The 16,916-nt window shown below is 21.9% G+C and overlaps 5 protein-coding genes across 5 annotated transcripts; 1 reads left to right on the top strand and 4 right to left on the bottom strand.

The window, feature by feature from the left end:
• Positions 1-1,896: 1,896 nt before the first annotated feature.
• Positions 1,897-5,356, top strand: LOC128965257 (uncharacterized). The gene is made up of 4 exons (XM_054311907.1): positions 1,897-2,058; positions 2,671-3,384; positions 3,921-4,210; positions 4,941-5,356. Exons 2-4 carry the CDS (start codon positions 2,765-2,767, stop codon positions 5,354-5,356), a joined length of 1,326 nt encoding a protein of 441 aa, XP_054167882.1. The 5' UTR covers positions 1,897-2,058; positions 2,671-2,764.
• Positions 5,357-6,911: 1,555 nt separating this feature from the next.
• On the bottom strand, positions 6,912-8,083 carry LOC128965145 (golgin subfamily A member 6-like protein 2). The gene is made up of 3 exons (XM_054311801.1): positions 8,031-8,083; positions 7,452-7,504; positions 6,912-7,360 (listed from the first exon to the last, which is right to left on the bottom strand). The coding sequence occupies exons 2-3, from the start codon at positions 7,498-7,500 to the stop codon at positions 6,927-6,929; spliced, it is 483 nt and encodes a 160-aa protein (XP_054167776.1). The 5' UTR covers positions 7,501-7,504; positions 8,031-8,083; the 3' UTR covers positions 6,912-6,926.
• A 615-nt stretch (positions 8,084-8,698) lies between these two features.
• Positions 8,699-9,506, bottom strand: LOC128965256 (uncharacterized). Its single transcript, XM_054311906.1, has 2 exons — positions 9,355-9,506; positions 8,699-9,015 (listed from the first exon to the last, which is right to left on the bottom strand). Exons 1-2 carry the CDS (start codon positions 9,464-9,466, stop codon positions 8,699-8,701), a joined length of 429 nt encoding a protein of 142 aa, XP_054167881.1. The 5' UTR covers positions 9,467-9,506.
• A 1,245-nt stretch (positions 9,507-10,751) lies between these two features.
• On the bottom strand, positions 10,752-13,243 carry LOC128965255 (uncharacterized). Its single transcript, XM_054311905.1, has 3 exons — positions 13,112-13,243; positions 12,663-12,982; positions 10,752-11,117 (listed from the first exon to the last, which is right to left on the bottom strand). The coding sequence occupies exons 1-3, from the start codon at positions 13,227-13,229 to the stop codon at positions 10,752-10,754; spliced, it is 804 nt and encodes a 267-aa protein (XP_054167880.1). The 5' UTR covers positions 13,230-13,243.
• Positions 13,244-15,835: 2,592 nt separating this feature from the next.
• LOC128965137 (golgin subfamily A member 6-like protein 2) lies at positions 15,836-16,630 on the bottom strand. The gene is made up of 2 exons (XM_054311793.1): positions 16,399-16,630; positions 15,836-16,296 (listed from the first exon to the last, which is right to left on the bottom strand). The coding sequence occupies exons 1-2, from the start codon at positions 16,613-16,615 to the stop codon at positions 15,890-15,892; spliced, it is 624 nt and encodes a 207-aa protein (XP_054167768.1). The 5' UTR covers positions 16,616-16,630; the 3' UTR covers positions 15,836-15,889.
• Between the last annotated feature and the right edge of the window lie 286 nt (positions 16,631-16,916).

The raw sequence follows: 16,916 nt of genomic DNA, 5'->3' as shown, positions 1-16,916 counted from the left end.
TAATATTTAGATATAAGTAAATAATAAAATTTTTATAATAAGTATAATAAAAATTTTATAACATTTATTATCTATATATTGTGTAAATCATATAATAATAATAATAATAATAATAATAATAAAAAGAGGAAATCCTTGTATAGTAGACATAAAATACTAAAAAATATTATATGTTTTMTTGTAAATGTATTTTTTGACTTTAAATTTGTTTTTTTTCTTTGAAAAATTATTAATAATAAAGTATTTATTTTTAAAATATATAAATAATTTATAAAATAAAAATTATAGATTTTTGCACTTTWAAATTTTATTGTTATATTACTAAGGTGATATTGAAAACATATTTTTATTTATTATTATTAAATAAATAGAGAATAAATTGAAAAAAAAATTTTTGTATAAAAAAAATAAAATATAAATAATATTAACAAAACAAACAATAAAATAATAACTAATATAAAATTAAACTGTTTTATCTTGAACCAATTTACTATTAACCTTATTTATAATGGGAAAATCTTTTAAAATATCCAGTACATTTTTGGGTACATATTTAGCATCGGTAGCTATTGATTTTAAATCACCATGTATATCTTTTAATATTTTCCATCCTAATTTTGGTAATCTTAATTATTTTTTATTTATTTTTTTCAATAAAAAATTAATTAAAATAAATTGATTTAATTAATTATCTTTTTTTTAAATTTTAGATATTGTTATAATAATAATAATAATTAAAACTAATAATAAATATGAATACCTTAAATGAAACGGTATGGGTGTCCTAACATTATGGCCACCAAATCCCTGTTCCCTATACTCCCTGGACCACCATTGATATGATAAGCCATCCATTGATGACAGTATTGATAATAAGTAAATAATAATAATAATTATTATTTTCATTGTTATAAAAATTAATTTATTTGACATTTTTGTTTGTTTGTTGTTGTTGTTTAAATTGAAAAATTATTAATTAATATATTTGTTAAATATATATATATATATATATATATATATATACAGTATTTATAAATATAAATTATATTGTGTTTGACTGTATTGTTATAAAACTTATAAACAATAATATATTATAATAAAATAATAAGTTTTATTTTTTATAAATAAATGAACATGTATAATTTTTGTTGTAAGTTTTAATTTATATATTTTTATATAAATTTTTATTAATGAATAATATTTAAAAAAACTAATTTTTTTATATATMATAATTTTTTACTATTTAAAAATATATTAATTTTTTTAATATTATACATTAATATAGTTTAATATAAAAATATAGTTAAAAGTGTTAACTAGTTTTTTGTTGATATTATTGATATGTCTTTGAAATAATAATAATAATAATAATTTTCTACAATATTTTTGTACATCACTTCCCGGATTATAAAAATTGTAGAAAATATTAATAAAAATAATTTTGTTTTGTTTTTTTGTTAAATAAATTTTTCAATAAATTTTATAATCGATTAACTATTTGTTAAAAAAATGTAGTTAAAAATATTTATTTATTCAAACTATTTATTTAAATTAGTTATTTATTTTTATAGTAATAATAAATACAAAAATATTTTTTGAAAAAAACTAGTTTTTATTTTTGGCCAATAAATTAAAATTCAATTATATTTTGTTGTTTTTATTTTTATATTTAACTGTTCAATGATATTATTAATAATAATTAAAATTAATTTAAATACATAATTAAAATAACAAACAAACAAAAAATGATTTTAAATTACAAATTAATATTTATTATTAATCCTAGTATTAGTTGTTTATTAGTTTATATAATAACAACTGTCTATACGATAGACCAGTCGTCACCACCCATACAGTCACCGACACCGCCGGTCACCGGTATGTGCGGACGTCCTGGTTTGCCGCCAAAGTCCAGTCTATGGCTGATTTCACCCGAAAAAAGCCGTTTCGATAATCGGGAAAAAGTCTCAGTCTATTGCAAATCGGATGAGTTTCCCCAACACGAACAAACCCGACAGTGTCTGAACGGCCAGTGGACAGGCAGTCCGTTTCGGTGCGGTATGTATTAGTGGTGTCTAAAAAAATTACATAAATAAATAAATAAATAAATAAATATTTTAATTAAAAAAAATTTATATATATATAGTTTAGTTTTATTGATATTTTTTTTAGTTATTTAAATCATATTAAGTTATATACAGTATATATATATATATATATATTAGATATAAATTATAAAAATTTATTTTTWWWAAAAAATATATATATTACCAGAAATTATGATAATAATTATAATTAGTGTTTAAAAATTAAATTATCAACAAAAAAAATTAATTAATTAATTACAAAAATTTTGAGTAAATTTTTTTAAAATAAAAAATTTGTTTTTTAACCATATAAATCACAATAGATTAATTAAAAAAATAAATAAAAACTGTAATTAATTATTTGTTTTCAAATATTATAACTATAATTAATAATTTATCAATAACTATTAATTAGAATAATTCATTACTAAAAAATTATTTTTAACTAAATATAATTAATTATGTTATTTATTAATAATAACTAAACTATTTATTTATAATAATTTATTTATTATATTATTTCTTTATAATAAATAAATAAATTAATTATTATTATTTAAAAAAATACTAAACTATAAAATAGGCGAACATTTGGACGCACAGGTAGTACACATGGATGTCTACGATTGTCAATCGCCCGGCAATCGTCAGCTACTGTCCCAACCGGTTAACACAACATGGGATACACCACCGAGCATCCGATCCGACGTAATTCATACCATTCCCAACGGGTACCGTTAGACATACAGATATCCGTACGGGAATCCCGTTGTTATACATGGCGTATCCGATTTGATCAACCCGTAAGCATAGCCTAYCTRTTGTTGGACGTATGGTTTCCATTGAATAACCAGACCCGACCTACCAGTGCCAATCAGTCCATACCTACTGTGGTACCGGTAGTCAGCAAACAGCGTCAATGTAGTCTACAGAAAACGAAACGCCAAGTACTCGGACCATCCGATATGGCTATTGGTTACTATTATTATTGTGATCTCAACCCGGGTGTCGACCCTAAACAGGAACAACCAGACAATCAGCTAACTGTCCACATAAATACCAGTGTAGCGCATGAGCTGGGTTTGGATGCCGTTTTCCTCGGCACCGTATATACATCCAAATTGCCAGGCGGTAAACTAGTCCGACCCGATTGCGGACAATTTGAAGTCCAAAATCTGGGTGTCGATGCCAACACTGAACAAGGCTATGCATTTATATCGTGTAACGATTCGTTTATCGATTTGAAYSATRRGGACAGGGATGCAACAATGATAAGCCAACTGAGCGGTAATATTAAGTAAGTATAAACACAGTTGTTATTTTTGTTAWAATAAAACAATTTATTATTTAAAATTTATTTAAATWATATTTTTGATTAAATTAAATTAWAAAATACAATATTTTTTTATAATAATATATATATATATATATATATATATATATATATATATATATATATATATATATATATAAAWATACAACAAATAATTAATTAATTATTTRATTTTTAATTAATTTTTTATCTACTATTTTAGGAAAATAAAAATATATTTTTTAAATTTATTAATTAATTAATTTTATATGAATTTAATATTCAATCAAATTATTTAACTATTTAAAATTATTTTTAATTAATTAAAATAACTAATTTAAAAGTTTAATGTTATAATTAGTTAGTTAATTAATTAATTTTCTAAAAAAAAACTTTTTAATAATAATAATATAAAAACAAAATTAATTAATTAATAAAAAACATATATTCCTATYACTTAAAAAAACAATAAATTATTTAAATTATTAATTAATTAATTAATTATCATCAAATACATTTAGACATAGATTTACGTGTTCAGCAAATGGCCAATGGACTGGCCAGTGGCCGATTTGTAAGCCGAAAATTGTTTGCCCGAAACCGGAAATTACCGACAACTTGGACTCATCGGTAGTAATTGAAGAAATAGGTAACGCCTACTATCTGAACAAAACCCACTGGTACGCCATCAATGATACCTGGGTCAGGTATGTATGTGCCCGTGAGGACGATATTATGCCCGGCCGAAATATTAGGCTATGCCTGAAAACTGGCCACTGGTCGGGCAAACAACCGTTTTGTACCAATACAAGTAAGTTTGAAATAAAAATAAATTATTTATTTTTATATTTTTTTAAAAAAATAATTAAATATGAGTTTTGTTTACATATTTTTGTTTACTTACTTTTAACTAATTATTTTATTATTAATAAATTTGTGCTAGTTATTTAATTTAATATAATTTTTTTAATAATAMTTACAAATTAATAACCTAATATATATTTTATTTAATTAATTTAGTATTATAGATACTAGTACTAAGTATTTACTATATGTATTTTAAACTATTTTTTTAACAAAATATATATTTAMTAAAATAATTAATTAGCTTGATTAATTATTTTTATTTTATTTTAATTTGTAAACTGTAATTTGTTAATTAGTTAATAATTTTTTCGAAATAAAATGATTTTAGTCATAAATAAAACTTAGTCTAACTATTGAGTTGTAATATAATTTTTAAAAGAAAACTATTCAATAGTAGTTTTTTTATTTTATAAAAATTATATTTTTTCCAATTAAATAATTTTTTTTTGCAAATTTCTGTAATTTTCATAAATAATAATTAATTATTTTTTTAGATAAATATTTTTTATTGCATATATAGACATTATTAGAAAACCAATAATAATCTATAAATTGATTTAATTTTAAAATATAAAAGAAAATATTAAGTTTTATATTTAAAAAAATTTTCTAAAAATATAATATATTTAGTTAATAAAAAATTAAATAATTTTTTTTATATTTAAAAAATACAGGTCTATCCGGGTTTGCCATATCTGGTATATTGTTTGCCGTACTCGTCGTATTCATTGTAATAGTTGTAATCGTATTCCGGATTTATTCTAAGCGCGTGCGACGCGAACTACGCGAAACACGCGCCGAAATTAACGATAGCCAACGTAAGCATCGTTACAGCGAAGAGTTCTACGCAGATGCCGGCGGCGGCGTCGGCGGCGGCGATCTCTACTACGATTCGTGTGGCGGACCTCTAGACGGTAGCGGTCAGTGCGGCCGCAAATCAATGGCCTACGAATCGGTCGATTATGAAACAGTTGGCGGAGGCGACGGTGGCGGTGGCCGTCAGCCCCGATATATGGCCGGACCCGAAGTTGTCCGATGGAGTGCCAAACAGCCCGAGTATTTGGATATGTTTTCGCCGTTAAATAAATAGATTTTTTTTGTTTGTTTTATTAATAATTGTTATATTATTTTACGTAAAAGTTTTTTTTTTGTGTCTACTTTGTTGTAAAATAAAATAAACTTTTAATTAATATCTATATATAGTTATAAACCAATTTTGTATTATACTGTTAATCATAAAAAAATAGTATATATATATATTGTTTAATATATATAAAAATAATTATTTAATATATTATATATATATATAATACTATTCATGTAAAAATTATTCAATATATTTTTAATAATTATTTTCTTAACTATTTAAATATTATTATTAACCTAAATTTTTATCTAATTGTCATTAATTATAAAATAGCATTTAATTATTTGTTTTTTCATCAAATTGTAATTAATTAATGAGTTAATAAATTATTTAGATAAAAAATATTTATTGCTATTATTAAAATAGATATTATAAGAGAAACAAATTATATTTATATTTATATTTTATTTAAAACAAATTCATTAATAATAAAAAGTAAAAAAAAAATAATAGTAAATTTAATTAACTTTTTTATTAATTTAACAAAAAATCAGCATAGACAATTTTAATTAAATTTAGACATAATAATTATAGTAAATATAATAACACTAATTCAATAGTAATAATCTAATAATAATTTATATAAATATACAGTAATTATTAAAAAAAAATACAAACAATTATTTAAAATGTTATTAAAAAAAATTAAATCATCAAAATGGCGTCTATTAATTTAATTAAAAATAATTTATTACTTTATTTTTTTATAACTAATTAATTATATTATTTAAAAATAAATTTAAAAATCTTATTAATTAATTAATTAAAAATTGATTTTATTTATCCAACATTAATAAGTCCTTCTTGGCCATCATTTGAATCCCATTGAATACTATCAGGGTTGCCATCATCTGGTAAACAATGACCATGATCAATTATTATTGTTGATATTAATAATACCAACACAATTAATAATAATAATAACCTAGTTAAATTTGTAGACATAATTTAGTTTAATTAATTAGTAATATTAATATATTTTAATTAATTTGAATGCATTTACTACGACTGCAAATTACAATTAAAATAAAGTATATTTTTTTGTGTTTAAAAATAAAAAAATATATATTTCATAAAATTAATTAATTAATAGAATATTATTTTTTTTTGAAAATATTTAATTAGTAATTTAGAAAAATTAATTAAAAAAATATATTTATTATAGTAGTAATAGTAGTAGATTTTCAACATACAAATTATAATAACTACTTTTACTTTTTTTTTCAATAACTTATTTAATTTATTATTAATTTAATTAATTGATTAAAAAAAATAATTATGGCGTTGTTTTATTTTTTAAATTTCAATTAACAAAAATAATATTTTATTCATTATAAAATATTTTTTGTTAGTTAATGTTCATTATTAATATTATTTGAAATTAATAAAAGAAAAATTATAATAAAATTATTTTCTAATAAATAAATTTTATTTATTATAAACAATAGTAGATTATAATATGCGATACTATTATAATAATTATTTAAAACAATCACTGATAACTTTTAGATTATTATCCATCTTGACCTCCATCTTGTCCTCCTTGACCTCCATCTTGTCCTCCTTGACCTCCATCTTGACCTCCTTGACCTTCATCTTGTCCTATTTGACCTCCATCTTGTCCTCCTTGACCTCCATCTTGTCCTCCTTGACCTTCATCTTGTCCTCCTTGTTCACTTTGACCTTCTTGACCACCTTGATCTTGACCTCCATGACCTCCATTTTGACCTCCACTTTGTCCACCATCATCTTGACCATCACTTTTGCAATAATAGTCATAAATTTGTCTATCCAATTCCGATTCGGGTTCGTCAAATTTTCGACGACATGTATAATTTTCCGGACAACAAATGGCTCGACAAAATGAATGCGGACAATCTCTAGCATTGCCATGGTCATCGCAACACCATGGACCCAGTGGACATTTATGTCGACTACCTGGACAATCTTTTTTTATATATATAGATGATTGGTATAATCAAGTGGTAGTAAATAATATAAAATAGTTAAAAAATAATTTTTTAAAAATTTCACCTACCTCCTTTTCCAAATATTTTTATATTTTCTTTGTTTTTTGCATCTTCCATTTGTCTAAATTCCTCATTTGTAAACATTTTTTTATTAGCATCTCAATCACAATGATAACCCGACGGATCAAATAGTAATAGTAATAGTAATAGTAATAGTAATAGTAATAGTAATAGTAATAGTAATAGTAATAGTAATAGTAATAGTAATAGTAATAGTAATAGTAATAGTAATAGTAATAGTAATAGTAATAGTAATAGTAATAGTAATAGTAATAGTAATAGTAATAGTAATAGTAATAGTAATAGTAATAGTAATAGTAATAGTAATAGTAATAGTAATAGTAGTAATAGTAATAGTAATAGTAATAGTAATAGTAATAGTAATAGTAATAGTAATAGTAATAGTAATAGTAATAGTAATAGTAATAGTAATAGTAATAGTAATAGTAATAGTAATAGTAATAGTAATAGTAATAGTAATAGTAATAGTAATAGTAATAGTAATAGTAATAGTAATAGTAATAGTTTTTACTAAATTTTACTATTATTAACTAGCTAATTAGCTAATCTATCATTAATTTACCAACCTCCTTTTCCATTTTTTTCAATATTAAGTTTGGTTAGAGCATCACCCATTTGTTTAAATTCCTCATCTGTATAAACTTAGTATTAATAATAATACTATAAACAAAATGGACAACTTAATTAGTTGTAATAGTAGTAAACTATTACTAATTAAATTAAATTTATTAGTCATAATTATATAGTTATATAATAAATAGTTGTTTACTGAATTACTAAATAAAATAAACTATTTAAAATAATTTTTTATAAAAGTTAATTTAAATCGGAAATATAAGTATTAAAAATTAATTTCATTTCTATAGAAACAAACATATTAGTTTTATTAATTTATATTTTTGTAATTAAAGAGGTTTTATTTGAAATAAATAAAAAACTATTTGAAATTGTATTTAAATAAATAAAATGTATTACTATTTTATATAAAATAAATAATAGTTTAATACTAGTATTATACTAAATATTTATTTTATTAATATGCCGTTTATTAATGAGTTTTTAAATACAATCAAATACATTTATAGTTTAAAATAAAATTGAAATTTAAAAAAAATATATAATATTTTTTATTAATTATTATTCAATTTAATTCTTTTAATTTTTTATTGAAATTAATTTTATTTTATTTATATACAGAGAGTTTTGACAAAAACAAATTAAATTTTAGTCTAGATTACTTTTCAACTTGACCTCCCTCTTGACCTCCCTGATCTACACCTTGACCTCCTTGATCTCCACCTTGACCTCCTAGATAACCGAATTGACCTCCTTGATCATCAAATTGATCACCATTAGTTTCAGCATCATTTTTACAATAATAGCCTTGATTTTGTATATTCAAATCATCTAGACCAAATTGTTTGGTACCACATGTCCAATTTTCAGGGCAACAAACTCCTCCACACGGTGAATGCAGACAATTTCTAGCGTTACCAAAGTCGTCGCAACACCATGGACCCAGTGGACATTTATGTCGACTACCTGTACAGTCTGTATTGAAAAAAGTGTTGTAGGTATGTTTGTCGGGAGGTAATAATTCATAAACCTTTATTATAAAATAATTAAATGGTTTTGTGTGTGTGTTTGTTCGTGTTTATGTGTTTGTGTGTGTTTGTATGTATGTGTGTGTGTTTGTGTGTGTGTGCTTGTATGTGTGTTTCTGTGTGTTTCTGTGTGTTTGTGTGTCTATATGTGTGTTTCTGTGTGTTTGTGTGACTATATGTGTTTGTGTGTGTGTGTGTGTACCTAAACAATCTATTATTGTTATGGTAATTCGAAATTTTACAATTAATTTACAACTAGCAAATAATTAATATATATTTAACCTACCTCCTTTTCCAAATTTTTCAATATTTTGTTTGCTTAACATTTCATCAAATTTTTTATAATCCTCATCCGTTTCACATTGATTGACACCCAAATGAATTACAATTAACAACATGGACAATTTAAATAACAGTATTAATGCTAGTGGTAAACTATTACTACTACTACTAATAATAATATTCTTACAGATAGTCATAGTTATTTGATTAATAAATTTAGTACAGTTTTTAAGTTTATAAATATAAATTTATTAGATATCTATAGCTTATATATATATATATACAGGTATATAAATATCTATATAATTTAATGGCGATTTTATTAAATTAATTAACAAAAAAAAACTTTTTTTGAAATTAAAAAAAATTAACTAAAGTAATTAGTAATTAATGTGAAATTTAATATTTAGAAATGCTTAAAAAATCTCTTAATTTCTATTGCAACATAATAATAATTAATTATGTAATAATTATTAATGCATTGATATCATTATTAATAATTTATTATGATAATAATTAAAAAAAAAGAGTTTCTTTAAAATTATTACAAAAATTAAATATTAACTAGTTATTAACCTTTTTTACTAATATTATAATCTTTATATAACAGTATAAATAAAGATATATAAAGATACGGTCAAATGATCTTGAGCCGCGTATTTTTTGAATAACTTTTAAACGGTTAGAAATAATTTAATTCTGTAAAATACATTTTAGAACATCATATCGACCACACTTAATATACACACAATCACAAAACTAGGATGTCCAGATATACAAAATATCAGGAGAAACTAAAGACACTATGCTACAGGCCAAACTATAACTGGCAAATTTATTATGATAATGATATTTTGTTGTCAAGATTATTTTTCGAATTTCAATATAAATCACACTTTTGCAATTTTATATTATAATTTATATTGAAATTCTATTATTGTGAAAACTAGTCAACAATTAATAATTACATTTTTAGAAATAGTAATATAATTGAAAAATTCATCTAATAAGTATATAATATTCATAAATAACGCCATTTTTATTTTAGATTATTTTATATATTATGATTTATGATAAACTTAACAAGCCATAAAAATAAAACTACCAATCTGATTTTGATGATTCTTTTTTATATTAAATTATTATTTCTTGACTACAAATTATCATTATCATAATAAATTTGTCAGTTATAGTTTGTACTTAATTTGTTTAATATGAAATGTAATATTCTAAACTAAATAATTTTAGTTATTTATTATTATTATGTAAGTATAAAATATATACAAACAAAAGTACAAATATATTAATTAAAAACCAGTTGAGTGCCAGAAAGATTTTCTGTTATAGTTTTATGTTGTTACGTAAAATGTCAAACAATTTATTGATAACCATTCTTCTTGATTACTCTCCATCTTGACCTCCGCCTTGACCTCCATCTTGACCTTGATATCCACCTTGATCTCCATCTTGACCTCCATATTGACCTCCTTGATATCCATCTTGACCTCCTCCTTGATATCCACCTTGACCTCCATCTTGACCTTCTCCTTGATCTCCTCCTTGATATCCACCTTGACCTTCATCTTGACCACCGCCTTGATCTCCACCCTGTTCTCCTCCTTGACCTACGCTTTGACCTCCTGCATCATCTTGACCACCATTTTTGCAATAATAGCCTTGATTTTGTTTATCCATATCCGTTAGACGCCACGATTTTGAACGACACGTATGATTTTCTGGACAACAAATAGCCCGACACCCTGAATGCTTAATATATTCAAGCATATGTAAATTTTATAACTTCTATATATCGATATTTTAATTATTTATTTATTATATAATTATCAATTTAATTGACAATTTAAAAATATAAAATACATAAAATACAATTAATTTAGAAAAAAAAATTTAAAATGTGTATAGAAAACTTTTAAATACTAAATTATTTTTTTTTGGTAATTTGAAAACATTAATTAATACAATTTTTTAAATTTTATATATTTAAGATTTCGATTTAAATTACCAGCTAGAAAATAAATTAATTTTTCAGAAATGTAAATAATATAATTATACAAGGTGATTAACTATATGCATACTTTACTATATATTTTTGTTGTTGTTACAAGTATCTGATATTGTTTATTTTTTTAACATTTGATCATTAGCAGAATCAACAAGATTAATAATTATTAATAATAATTGACACTGTTACAATTATTATTGATAATACTGATGATTATACAGTAGCCATTATATGGCAGTTTGTTACTTAAAGTTTTTAAATACAATAATTATTTGTTTTTTTTTTGTGTTTTAATATTACATTAAAAGATACTGAAAACAATCTTTTCCTTATTTTTTATTGTTGTTGGCTACTATAAAAAATTAATGTTTATTTTTTATGTTATTGATCGCAATCAGTGTTAGACCTATTGTGTAATATATTGTCTACTAATTAATTTTGATTAATTAAGGAGACCAAAATTTATATACATGAACCTGAATAAAAATTACATATGTCATAATAATAACCAGTTGAGAATGCTAGAAAGCATTTCCACACGAATTCCTAATCATAATTAAAAATTAAATTCAGTATGATAAAATAAAATCAACTAAAGTTATGTAGGGTATCAAACGATTTAGTATGACAAAATATACAACTATAGTCATGTGGGGTATCAAATGATTCAGTATTACAAAATAAACTACTATTTTCCTAAAAAATAAACTTAAAAACGAAAAAAATAAAAAAATCAATATTTAAAAAAAATTCAAAAAAATAAATTCAAAAAAAAATTCAAAATTTTTTTAATTAATTTTTGGACAACATTTTCTTCAATTTCATAAAAAATAAAACTTAAAAACGAAAAAAACAAAAAATCAATATTCAAAAAAAAATCAAAAAAAAATTCAAAAAAAATCAAAATTTTTTTAATTAATTTTTGGACACAATTTTCTTCAATTTCCTAAAAAATAAACTTAAATAAGAAAAAAAAACAAAAAAAAAATTTGTAGCAAATAGTGGATTCGAACCTATGTCCTCGTGGGACAGACAGACCGACAGACCGACAGACCGACAGACCGACAGACCGACAGACCGACAGACCGACTTATAGAATGCATATACGTATTCCTTTCAGGAATTCGTGATAATAATAATAATAATAATTAAAATTAATAGATACTAGGTGCTTAACATGACAAAAAATTTTTCCAGTCATTTAACAAAAAAAATTATTTATTAATTAGATAGATCCATCTTTTATTATAAACAGTATATACTGCTAGGTGTCTCAACTTTGACCTTACCGTTGTTCTCTTTTTTGTAATCCACCTTGACCTCCCCCTTGATCTCCTTCTTGACTTTCTCCTTGATCTCCATGATCTCCGTGACCTCCACCTTGACCCCCCATCTTGACTTCCATCATTTTGACCATCATTTTTGCAATAATATCCTTCATTTTGTCCGTCCAAATCGGTCAGTTGTTCGTTATCCAATTTTTTGAGACATATATGTTTTTCAGGGCAACAAATTGATCGACACTCTTGTTGCGGACAATTTCTAGCATTGCCATGATCATCGCAACACCATGGACCCAGTGGACATTTATGTTGACTTCCTGGACAATCTGTTGTTGTTATGGTATGAGTGGAGTGGAGTGGGCAAGAGGGGGSGYTAAGTAAAATTAGAAAAATACAATTAGACGATTAGATTTTTTGAACTACCTTCTTTTCCATATTTTTCAATATTTTTTTACTTTTTCTGCCTTCCATTTGTCTAAAATCATCATTTGTTTGTATTTCTCTATCAGCATCTTGACAGCAATGATAACCCGGATCAATTACATTTAATAATAATAATACTATTAACAACATGGACAATTTAAATAGTTGTAAAATAATACTAATAATATTACGCTTATATRTTATCATTATTTTTTTTGATAATATAATTAATTAACAGATTCATTTTATTTAAAAGATTAGTTATATATCTATAGATTATATATATATATTTTTAGACTAAATTGCGATTTTTTAAATAATTTATTTAACTACAAAAAATAATAATAATTTTTTATAATTAATAAAATGGCAGTTTTTTAGAAATTAATTCAACTATTTATCTAAATTAATTTATTTATTGTGAAATTTAATATATTTATAYATAAGTAATTTTTTAATAACATATTTTAATTATTAATTATTATTATATAATTATCCAGACTGACATTTTGAAAGAAATAAAATAAAAKAAATTTAGTATTAATTATGAAATATGTAAAACAAATTAATAGAAAACTATTTTAAAATTTTAAAAAGTATTTATTATATATCTACTGTATAGATTTTCTGCTAATTTGAAAACATTAAAAAAATACAATATTATATATATGAATTATATATATTTAAGATATTTAAAAAAATTATTAATTTAGAAATTATTTTACAATTAAAATTATAAAATAATAATTTTATATATATTATATATATATATATTATTTTATTATATATTATATAAATATAGATATAATATAAATAGAAAATATAAATATAAATATTCACTATAGAGATATAATTAAATAATATTAAAATACATTTTAAAAATGAAATAAAATATATGTTTTAATATCTAATAGAAAATATTTAAAATGTCAATCACAAAACTTTTTGCAGTTTTTAAATATATTAATTTATTTCGGATTAAATTATTAGCAATAAAATTAAAAAAAATAGTAATAATTTTAATATATATATATATATATAATATAATAGATTTACTATAAAAATACATTTAAATAATATATTAAAATACTTATTTTTTTATATAATAATAATAATAATAATAATAATATAGCTAGATTATTTTTCTTTATTTCAATAATGACCATGATTAAAATCTTTTTCATCACTATAGCGACAAAGATAGCCATTATTAGTGTCGCAACAAATTCCTTCGCATTCTTTATAATTTGGGGGACAATTGATAACATTTTCTCTAAAAGTGCAACAATACTGACCACTAGGACATCGATGATGATAAGCAGTTGCATTACAATCTATATATTGTATATATATAAATAAAAATATCATAAAAAATGATATATATAAATTTGAGGGATGATCAACATAGTACGTTCCAGTGTTTTTTTTTGTTAAAACAAACTAAAGTCTAGACACCTATTCTCTACCATTAGTCAGTTTTCAACAAAACATTCGATTACATATCCATAAACTCTTACTATTACTAAATAGAAATAAATGTTTTAATTAATAAAAATATATATAAACAGAATCTATAATTATAATAATAATAATAACAAAAATATTCAATAAAATTATTATTAAATTCAATAAATTATTTAAATATTATAACCATTACTATAGTATATAACTAAAAACATATTTATACAAAAAAATATATTATTATATATTATTCTATTTATTTAGATAGAAAATAATAAAACAGTTTTAATTTAGTTTTTTAGTTTTAGTTTTTAGTACTAAAAAACTAATAAGTTACTAGTTAATATTGATTTTACTTTTTTTTCATAAAAATGATTTTCATAACAAATTAACTAATTAATTATATACTAATTAAAATAAAATAAAATCATCAAAATGGCGTTTATTAATTTAATTAAAAAATTATATATTATTTTTTTTTATTAATAACTAATTAACTAATTAATTATATTATATAAAAATAAAATCTTATTAAATAATTAATAAATTAATAAATTAAAATTTATTTTTATTATCCAAGATTAATAAGTCCTTCTTGGCCATCATTTGAATCCCATTGAATATTATCAGGGTTGCCATCATCTGGTAAACAATGACCATGATCAATTATTGTTGTTGCTACTAATAATACCAACACAATTAATAATAATAATAATAATAATAATAATAAACTAGTTAAATTTGTAGAGATAATTTATTTTATTTTATTTTTTTAGTTGAATTAATCAGTTAATTAATTAATTAATTAATTATTTATATAAATATATTTAATAAAATTTTAATGCTTTTACTTGACTGCAAAAATGAAAATAAAATATTTTTAGTGTTTAAAATTGAAAAATATATTACAAACTACTCGTAAAATTAATTAATTAATAGAATATTAATTTTTTAAAAATAATTAATTAGTAATTTAGAAAAATTAATTAAAAAAAATATTTATTATAATAGTAATATTTGTACATTTTTAACACACAAATTATATTAACTACTTTTACTTTTTTTCAATAACATTTAATTTATTATTAATTTAATTAATTGATTTAAAAAAATAATTATGGCGTTGTTTCAATTTTGAAAATAACTAACAAAAATTTTTTTTATTTATTATAAAATATTTTTTGTTAGTTAATGTTCATTATTAATATTATTTGAAATTAATAAAAGAATAATTATAATAAAATTATTTTCTAATAAATAAATTTTATTTATTATAAACAATAGTAGATTATACTATGCGATACTATTATAATAATTATTTAAAACAATCACTGATAACTTTTAGATTATTATCCATCTTGTCCTCCATCTTGACCTACTTGACCTTCATCTTGTCCTCTTTGACCTCCATCTTGTCCTCCTTGACCTCCATCTTGTCCTCCTTGACCTCCATCTTGTCCTCCTTGTTCACTTTGACCATCTTGACCAACTTGATCTTGACCACCTTGATCTTGACCTACATGACCTCCATTTTGACCTCCACTTTGTCCACCATCATCTTGACCATCACTTTTGCAATAATAGCCATCATTTTGTCTATCCAATTCCGATTCAGGTTCGTCGAATTTTCGTCGACATGTATAATTTTCCGGACAACAAATGGCCCGACAAAATGAATGCGGACAATCTCTAGCATTGCCATGGTCATCGCAACACCATGGACCCAGTGGACATTTATGTCGACTTCCTGGACAATCTGTTATTGTGTGGAGATAGGCATAAGTGTGAAAGGTGGTAATTAACAATAAAATAAAATTATAAAATATTTTTTTATAAATTATAAAATATTCTCACCTACCTCCTTTTCCAAATATTTTAATATTTTCTTTGGATTTTTCATCTTCCATTTTTCTAAATTCCTCATTTGTAAAGATTTTTTGATTAGCATCTTTATCACAATGATAACCCGACGGATCAATTACAATTAATAATAATACAATTAACAACATGATCAATTGAAATAGTAATAGTTGTGGTAAACTATTACTAATAATAATATTACGATTATATATCATAATAATCAAGTTTACTTTAGTTTCAGTTTAGAGAGTGATGAGTAACATAAATATAATAAATATAAAATAATAATTGCGATTTTATTTATTTAATATTTTTTAATAATAATATCTATTAGTAACATTATATTATTAAAAAATGGAAAGTAACTTAGAAATGTAAGCAATTTAAATTTCTATAGAAACAAATAATAATTAAAAAATGAATTTCATTAATAAATAAAAAAATTGTTGTAAAATTACTAAAATCACCATTTTGTATATATATATATATATTGTAGGATTTAATTTAATATTTAAT

This window comes from Oppia nitens, unplaced genomic scaffold (genome assembly GCF_028296485.1).
Source record: "Oppia nitens isolate AA-2021 unplaced genomic scaffold, nextdenovo-longstitch-racon4-pilon3 scaffold16_pilon_pilon_pilon, whole genome shotgun sequence".
Taxonomy (NCBI): domain Eukaryota; kingdom Metazoa; phylum Arthropoda; class Arachnida; order Sarcoptiformes; family Oppiidae; genus Oppia; species Oppia nitens.
This window is presented reverse-complemented; position numbering and strand designations above follow the sequence as displayed.

What these genes read in the sequence shown, in the direction of transcription:
- LOC128965145 (XM_054311801.1), bottom strand. Translation starts at nt 7,500, where the DNA reads ATGGAAGATGCAAAAAACAAAGAAAATATAAAAATATTTGGAAAAGGA. An exon ending in AAAAATATTTGGAAAAGGAG is followed by an intron (nt 7,361 to 7,451) that starts GTAGGTGAAATT and finishes ATATAAAAAAAG; the next exon opens with ATTGTCCAGGTAGTCGACAT.
- LOC128965256 (XM_054311906.1), bottom strand. Translation starts at nt 9,466, where the DNA reads ATGTTGTTAATTGTAATTCATTTGGGTGTCAATCAATGTGAAACGGAT. An exon ending in TGAAAAATTTGGAAAAGGAG is followed by an intron (nt 9,016 to 9,354) that starts GTAGGTTAAATA and finishes TTTTCAATACAG; the next exon opens with ACTGTACAGGTAGTCGACAT.
- LOC128965255 (XM_054311905.1), bottom strand. Translation starts at nt 13,229, where the DNA reads ATGTTGTTAATAGTATTATTATTATTAAATGTAATTGATCCGGGTTAT. An exon ending in ACAAATGGAAGGCAGAAAAA is followed by an intron (nt 12,983 to 13,111) that starts GTAAAAAAATAT and finishes TAACAACAACAG; the next exon opens with ATTGTCCAGGAAGTCAACAT. An exon ending in TTACAAAAAAGAGAACAACG is followed by an intron (nt 11,118 to 12,662) that starts GTAAGGTCAAAG and finishes GAATATATTAAG; the next exon opens with CATTCAGGGTGTCGGGCTAT.
- LOC128965137 (XM_054311793.1), bottom strand. Translation starts at nt 16,615, where the DNA reads ATGATATATAATCGTAATATTATTATTAGTAATAGTTTACCACAACTA. An exon ending in TAAAATATTTGGAAAAGGAG is followed by an intron (nt 16,297 to 16,398) that starts GTAGGTGAGAAT and finishes ACACAATAACAG; the next exon opens with ATTGTCCAGGAAGTCGACAT.